This window comes from Panthera pardus, unplaced genomic scaffold (assembly GCF_024362965.1).
Source record: "Panthera pardus isolate Hobbes unplaced genomic scaffold, ASM2436296v1 HiC_scaffold_22, whole genome shotgun sequence".
Classification (NCBI taxonomy): Eukaryota; Metazoa; Chordata; class Mammalia; order Carnivora; family Felidae; genus Panthera; species Panthera pardus.
In genome coordinates, this window is record NW_026526788.1 from 37,591,581 (window position 1) to 37,599,420 (window position 7,840).

General features: G+C 42.6%; 1 protein-coding gene across 3 annotated transcripts; it reads left to right on the forward strand.

The window, feature by feature from the left end:
• Positions 1 to 1,265: 1,265 nt before the first annotated feature.
• Positions 1,266 to 7,557, forward strand: RPS24 (ribosomal protein S24). 3 transcript variants are annotated; one of them, XR_008424843.1, is made up of 6 exons: positions 1,266 to 1,329; positions 2,802 to 2,867; positions 2,957 to 3,166; positions 4,079 to 4,189; positions 4,315 to 7,087; positions 7,475 to 7,557. XR_008424843.1 is itself a non-coding variant. In XM_019444716.2 (6 exons), the coding sequence occupies exons 1-5, from the start codon at positions 1,327 to 1,329 to the stop codon at positions 7,066 to 7,068; spliced, it is 393 nt and encodes a 130-aa protein (XP_019300261.1). In that variant the 5' UTR covers positions 1,266 to 1,326; the 3' UTR covers positions 7,069 to 7,087; positions 7,475 to 7,557. The 3 variants fall into 3 exon arrangements, 2 of the variants coding, with proteins under 2 accessions (XP_019300261.1, XP_019300258.1); XM_019444716.2 differs by having other exon boundaries at positions 7,066 to 7,087; XM_019444713.2 differs by lacking the exon at positions 4,315 to 7,087.
• Positions 7,558 to 7,840: the final 283 nt, after the last annotated feature.

Sequence of the window (7,840 nt, forward strand, 5' to 3'; positions counted from 1 at the left end):
TACAGGAGATAAATTGCTTACCCAGTCTGTGACAACCTGTGGGAGGTGATCCTAGTGTGATATCTAAGCACATGACACTACCAAGGAAACCATACTACCATAGGATTCAGTGCTACAGAGCCAAAAATGTCTTTACTATTTGTGGGGAACTCTAAACCGAATCCAATGAAGTGGTTTAACACCTTTGAATTGTAAGAAGGTACGTTAGATTCCATGGATTCTTACTAGCAAAACACAAATGCAACAGACGAAAAGCAAAGCAAATCAGATTTTACTTTACTTATTGTGGACAATACTATACTAACAAGATTTGACGAGTGATTTTGTCATAGAGAGGTTAAGAGCAAACGTTCTGGAACCACAGTGCCTCCGTGGGTACTACCACCTAAAAGTTGTATAACTTTGGGAACGCTATTTAGCCTCCTTGTGTCTTAGTTTCCCCATTTTATAAAAGGGGTCAGCAATAGGTACCCTACTTCTTAGTTGGTCAAATGGCAAAATGAAGGTGAAAGTAATTACAATGTAACAGGCATATAACAATCACTCGGTGAATATTAACTATTATTCTAAAAAATATAGGAAAGTTGTCCTCAAAGACTGCACTGTGGTTTTCTCGTTCATTCTAACCTTTGGAAAGTTCTTTCCTAATGTCTCTTTGAACATGTACATATATTCTTTATTTTTGCATGACCATTTTACTTTAAACAACTAAACGAATTTATGGATCAAACAGCTTTTTTTTGTTGTTAAGGACTAAGATTTCAGAAAAAGCAAATTAATTAATGAGTTTTTTTTTGTTTTTAATTTACAAAATCACCAGGAAAATCTCAGAAAAACAATACGTAGCAATCAACGAAAATAGTTTTATATATTTGACACAACAAAGGTTTTGAGTCAGGATTTCTGCAGTTTTCCTCGCTATAAAATGAGGAGGCTGGTTGACAGTATCTCCTAAGATGTCTTGCATCTTTATGAACCTCTAACTCGCAATGAGACAATTTAAACTATAATTCGGCTTATCGGAACTTTAAGGAAGCGCAGTTCAAGACAGTAAATTGAGCTGAAAGGGAACCCACGCAGGCGTAAATCCGTCGGCCCAAGTTGTTCCGCCTCTGGATTGGCCAGTCCAAAATCCCGGGGGTGTGGCCGAAGATCCTTGGCTCACCTTAAGCCTTTTTCAATCCGGCATTGGCGCGGCCGCCCTCACGGTTCGGGCCACGCCCACACGCCGGTGCCTCCTGGGGTCCTTCCGAGCGCATTGATATGATTGGCCCGCGGTTAGTGGTTCTCTTTTCCTCCCTGGCTGCCTAAAGCTCGACCGCCATCATGGTGAGTTTCCTTAGACCCGTGCAGTCATCCGTCGCGTATCTGAGCCATCCTTCGTCTCTGGGTCCTGCCTTTTGCGCTATGGCCACCTGAAGCCCCGTCGCTTTTCTTTGGGTGTGTCTGACGGAGGCTGGTTGCCTAGAGACCCGGAGCCGTCGGCGGGGAGTCCGGGCTGCGCTGCCGGACCCGGACACGCCGGGTTTCAGGGTCCAGGGCCTGGGGACTGCGCGAGCGTCTCCTGCGTTTGTCGCCTTCGTGGAGCCTAGTGGATTGGGCTGGGTGGGGTGAGACTCATTTCACCGGGGGTCTCAGTTTGCGATAGGCGGTTTGCAAGTGATGGCAGCTCTAGAGGTGAAGCGGGTACTGGCGGCGCCCGGGCGAGTTGTGGCGAGTGAAGCCGATTCCACGTGTAAGCTAAAATATTGTCAGCCGGATGGAACTTCTTGCACACTGGGGAAACCGAGGCCCTGGACATGGAAGCCTGCAAAGAGTGTGGACTAAGTCACGACTAGTCAGCTCTGTCTTAAAGGTTCAGCACCCATTTCTAAGTCGACCTCCTCTGCAACCCCCCCTTCCCCCCGATCTTCTGAAGAGTTGGGTACTATTGAAGTGAACTTACTTTGGTGTGGCTTTGCAAACTGAAATTTAAACGTAGCAACCAATTGTTGCCTCTCCCTTCTCTTTTTGTAAAATTTTTACTTAGTGGAAACATGCCGAATGCCCACGTTTCCTTGGTGGTCACTTGTGTAAGAGCTGTTGGGCCATTTAGAAGGGGGTAGGATTTCTTGTGGGCCATTCAAGACGGGTAGTTGACCTGCAGAGTGCAGTGTTTGTGTCCGATTTGTGCAGGATGTTAGGAACGTAGTTGAGACTATATAACCTTTGTTAAAGTGGAAGTAGTTTTAGTTCAGAGAATGGGTTCTTGGGTGAGGGTGATTTTGGGGTTTGTTTACACTTAAGGGTACAGTCTGCAAAATCTGGAGACATTTTTTCTTATCATGACTGGGGAGTTGGGGGTGCTACTGGCCTCTAGTGGTTAGAGGCCATGGGTGCTCCTAAACAGCTTAAAATAGGACAAACCTCACAGAATTAGGACCAAAATGAGGTGTTGAGTTAGAGAAACTGCTCCAGAGTGATTCCCGTAGCAAAGAGAAGTTTAAGTTTCCAAAAAGCTGTTGAGTGGGTTTTCTTGGTACTGCGTTTACGTGTGTGAGAGGTGTCCTAGAAGTTAGGCACTTGGGATTTGTTTTTCTTTTCATGGAAGCATTCCCACCACTGGTTCCTGTGGTTCTTGAACATTTGAAATGTGGCTCTTGCAGCTGCGGGATTCGGAATTGCATCTTAAATGTCATGATATTTAGAAATTATTCACATATGGCTGGTGGCTACTCCTTGGCAGTTCCAGAGCTTGGAAAATTACAGCGGGATCAAGAAAAGGTTGAGTGGTATCATTAACTAGTGTGTAATATTTCCAGAATGACACAGTAACTATCCGGACCAGGAAGTTCATGACCAACCGACTACTTCAGCGGAAACAGATGGTAAGGAAGGACACATCACAGTTTGGTTGTTTTGTTTCAAAAAATGCATTTCGTAATGATAAATGCTAAAATTTGTTATTTCTTTTAAGGTCATCGATGTTCTTCACCCCGGAAAGGCAACAGTACCTAAGACAGAAATTCGGGAAAAACTAGCCAAAATGTACAAGACCACACCAGATGTCATCTTTGTATTTGGATTCAGAACCCATTTTGGAGGTGGCAAGACAACTGGCTTTGGCATGATTTATGATTCCTTGGATTATGCAAAGAAAAATGAACCCAAACATAGACTTGCACGAGTAGGTGTTCTCATTTGTTCAACAGCTACTGAAGACTGAATTTCAACAGCATTGTGCTGTGGGTGCAGGGGAATGAGCAAGAGCAAGCAGTCTGGGGAAGGACAAGCTACAGATCTGAACATTAATGGGGTTAAGAGAGAAGGTTCTTCGACAGATGTACAGATAAGAAAGAGCATAGGGTGTCAGTAATGGAGTCGACAGCTTTTGAAGAGATGGCATTGGAGATGGGTTTAGAAGGGCAAGTAATAATTGTGAGGATAGGAGCTGGAAATAGGGGGATGAGTTTGAAAGGTTGGCACCAAATTGAGATCCTTGATATTAAAGTCTGAGTTTGGATTTGGTTCTCACAGGTAGCCAGGAACCATGAAAGGTTTTTGACCATTTTGTGGGTGCCAAGCACTACAGTGAACTACAGCAGTGAGCCGGAGAAGCTCCCTTAGATTCTAGGTCGTAAACTAGTACGCAGACGGTTACTTTCAAGTACTTCTGTTTCTCTTTCTCCTTCTCTGCCATCAGATAAGTAGAACACAGGTGAGGTAAAACATGATGTGGTAGATAGATGCTGCACTCTTTGATTGGGTGGTCTGGGAGGCCTTGCTGAGCAGGTGACGTTGAAGCTGAGGTCCATGTGAAGGTTGGTTGGAAGCAGTCTTCAGGCAGCAGGAACGGCAGAGTGACGTGGGGCATTGAGAGCACGTCTGATTCCTGTGCCATTGATTTGTACATGTACGTGTCCCTTAATTTGATGACCAGGTACTAGCACAAACAAGTATTTTTAAATGTACTTGAAGAAGGATTGATTTTGGGAAGCTGCATTTCTTGAGCTGTCTGGCTTGGTCATGGTCCTTACCAGATTAGTTAATGCTGAGTTGATGTTGCCAGTCACTTATGAGGTACTCCTTTCTCCTTCAGCATGGCTTGTATGAGAAGAAAAAGACGTCGAGAAAACAGCGGAAGGAACGCAAGAACCGAATGAAGAAAGTCAGGGGAACTGCAAAAGCTAATGTTGGTGCTGGCAAAAAGGTATTGTTCATCAAGGAGAATACAGAAATGTCAGTTGCAGGTCTTTAGTTTCTAGAAAGGAGGGATTTGTTTTCTTAATAACCTTTTTTAATGTTTTCTTTTTTCCCACTTCTTCTGGATTACAGAAGGTAACGTGTTTTGAGACGCTACACGATGTAGTATCTTAACCTCACTAGAGTAGCTTTGCCCACCCTTTGTCAGCTCACAGATTAGCACAACGCGGGCCACATCGGTTCAGTCATCTTGGTGGGCCTCTTGCAAGCCCTATCCGGAAAAGTTTCCCATTTTACTGCTAATTGGTTTAGACTGTTAATGGGGAAGTATGTCTGGTTCCCGGAGATTAAATTTATTTGCTTAAAACGGATAACTGGTTTAAGAAGCTGTTGAATCAATGTGGCCCATGTTCTCCTGGCATGCTGGAGAGGCAGCTGAGAGATCTCAATTGCTTCCTCTCCAGTTAGCCAAGACTGAAGTGATTTTAATGATAAGCAGCTTTTTACCAGCTTTGCTAGCTAACTGTAAATAATAGTTGAATGGAATTAAGGTGCTGGGTTGTTAAATTAACAAATAATCAAGTGTTCTGTGAAATTTTTTTTTTTTTTTTTTTTGCCTTTTCCCTCTACTTTCTTGGATTTCTTGTTCATCAGAAATGAAGTGTCTAGCAGGTACTGAGATTGTGAGCACGGTGTGGGGATGCATCACCTTCACGGAGTTTGCTTTGATGCTTTGCATGTTGGCTTTTGGACAACAAGAGTTTTCTGTAGTATGGTGTTTTATAATTGAAATGCTATGTTTTAAAATGGTAGATTATGAGCAAAGGAGAAAAACTTTTAATCTCGTTTATTTTGGAAACTCAAATGCATGTTATGTTGCGAAGTGACCTGGTGGAGGAAGGTGGGTACTCTACCAAGTAGGCACCTTTTAATTTGTACAGGGAAATGCTGTGCCCCAGTTACATACCCAGGAAATGGCTTTGGTTGATACAGGCTTTGGGAAGGGTTCTTTCATTTTTTTTATCAACGGTCTTTCCCTTAGGGACCCTGGGACTGGTTGATTTCATTGGCAGCTCTAGTCTAGGAAATCTGGCAAAGCATCTGTCCAGGAAGCATTTGCTCAATAGAATGGCCTTGTACCATTCTATTGCTTTTTCTTTTCTTTTCTTTTCTTTTTTTTTTTTTTAAGTTTTTAAAGTTTATTTATTTTGAGAGAGCGCAAGGGAGGGAAGGGTGGAGAGACAGGCAGAGGGAATCCCAGACAGGCTCCATACTGTCAATGCGGGGCTGTATGTCATGATGGTGCGATCATGACCTAAGCTGAAATCAAGAGTTGGAGGCTTAACCCGAGTGAGCCACCCAGGAGCCCATACATCGCTTTTTATTGACCTCTGATTTTCTATCTGCTGTCCATTTTTCTTTTAATTGAAAAAATTCCAAGGTAATTGTATATTCACACCAAGGTTTTCGACAAATACGCTTTTTCCATAACTATCTGGTCACAGTAGTTCACTACCCCATGTTAACCATTTTTGTGCATTTGAGCAGCCCCAATCCATAGCATGTGAAGTGGGCTAAGACTGGGTTGGAGGGTAGTAGGGTTTTGAAACACTGTAGTCACTGTCCCTTTGTGCTTCCTCTAGCGATGATTCCCTGCCAGGCAGTGAATGTGTTATGCCTGCCCACCTCTCTAATCACATTGTCTTCCCAGCCGTGGAGTTCTAGTAATGGATGAACTGCCAGAGGAACTACTTGCTGCTTAGAACTGCTCCCTGTTTGTGAGGCTTATACCTGTCAACGGAAGTCCCAGAGGTTGCAAAAAGATTCAGTCAGTGGACTGATCTAGACCAAAGGACATTTAACCCGTTCTTGTCTTCATTCAGCCTTTGAGACCTGTGTGTTAGTGCTTGACGGTGACGTGTGTGGAGGGGCTACCTCTGTGGACCTGAGCATCACTGTCCATACTTCAGGTTGCACTGGTGCCTTTCACTAGCATAGCTCTGAAAACCTGGCTGGGAGATGAATGCGTAAATATGCACGTGTATTTGACTCAAAATGGCCAGGCATACTGATGTTAACTTTTGTTTTTGTTTGGATGTTGAAATTGGTATTTGCTCTTAGCTTTTGGGTACGATAGTTTTTTTTGTTTTTTTTTAATGTCTCATTTATTTTTGAGAGAGGGATAGAGGGTGAGCAGCAGGCTCCGAGCCTTCAGCACAGAGCCCAACGAGAGGCTTGAACTCACAGACTGGGAGATCACGATAGAGTTGTTTTAAATAAAGGAATAAATAGTCTCGCTTTTGAAGAGCATTTGAAGCCTTTTCATCGACTGAGTTTTGCCTTTTTAAAAACTAAGTTGTACTGCTTTCAGTGGCTGTAAACAGTGACGTTTAAAGTATTGAACTGAGACAGGTTTTAGGCTTGCTTGATCATTTAGAGTTAGTTCTCTCTGAGGCTAAATTAATTTAGATTCTTGTGTGGGATGCTTCCCAGGTCTGTTGATGGTGCTTGTGTGCCCAGCATGATGTTGCTGAGCAGAGCAGGAAGGATAAGGGTCAGGCATGTGTACTTCATGTATATGTAGGCGGTGGCAGCTTGGGTTGGCACTGCCGTTGGCATGATCTCTTCATTGTGAAGTCCTCGTGCCACTTTGTTTACATAAGAACGGTGGTAATCATGCGAGGTATTCTCAGAATGGGGGGGAATAAAATCAATGAGTGTCTGAAGAGTGTTTGGTATACACTTACAAAGCAAACAGTCATTTTTAAGGTGTCTGATTGCATGCATGTAAATGCAGATTATTTTGGAGTTTGAAAAGGGACTATTAATGAAATGTTTCTTTTCCTTCTTCCCTCCTTTCTCCCTTCCCTGCCACTGATTCAGTGAGCTGGAGATTGGACAACAGGTATAATTTAAGCTTTTCATGTAGATCATTAGACTTGTTTACTGATAATGGTAATTTAAAACTATAGAGCATGTGAAATGGTTTTAGAAGTCCACTTACAAATTCTCTCAAGAACTGTAGACTTTTAAATACTGATAATTATATGGTTTTGTTTTTAAAACCTAGTAGTATTTAACTGCTTTTTTATTTCATTTCTGACTTGAATGCTTGCAAGTTTTATTTCTTGATGCTTCCCTTGTGTTATCACCAAGTTAATATTCTAGGTTACTAATACTTTTTCTGCATGAGCGTCATTAAGTTTGGAGTTTGTTGAAGGGTTTGAACTTTAATTTTCAGGTTTTTAAAGGTGGTTAACTAACTAAATTTTTCTTTTTCTTTGTTCCACAGAAGGAGTAAAGATGCTTCAGGGACTATCTGGCGTTTGTGCAGATTTTTCATGAGAGGATTAATAAACTAAGAACTTTTATGTGTCTGGTTGTTTGAAACATTTGACGTTTACTGGAAGTGTTATGATAATTTGCTGTTAGAGCAGATTTAGATTGCTGCCCGGATTCACATGTTCACATAAGCTTTCAGTGAAAACTTGGCATGACTGTTGTTCCTTTCCGTGGCACAAAGGTGTTGGGTGTACAGTCTTAGCAAAGCAGGAGCATGTAGGTAGGGCCAGTCTGTTTTGCCTCATGTGAATACTTGCCATCAGTCTAGTTGGTCAGTCTCTGAAAAAGACACTTGAAATCTGAATTCCTTTTTGGT

Excerpts from the sequence above, each read along its gene's own strand:
- RPS24 (XM_019444713.2), top strand. Across the intron at positions 2,868-2,956 it reads TACTTCAGCGGAAACAGATG|GTCATCGATGTTCTTCACCC; the intron begins GTAAGGAAGGAC and ends ATTTCTTTTAAG. Across the intron at positions 3,167-4,078 it reads CCAAACATAGACTTGCACGA|CATGGCTTGTATGAGAAGAA; the intron begins GTAGGTGTTCTC and ends TTTCTCCTTCAG.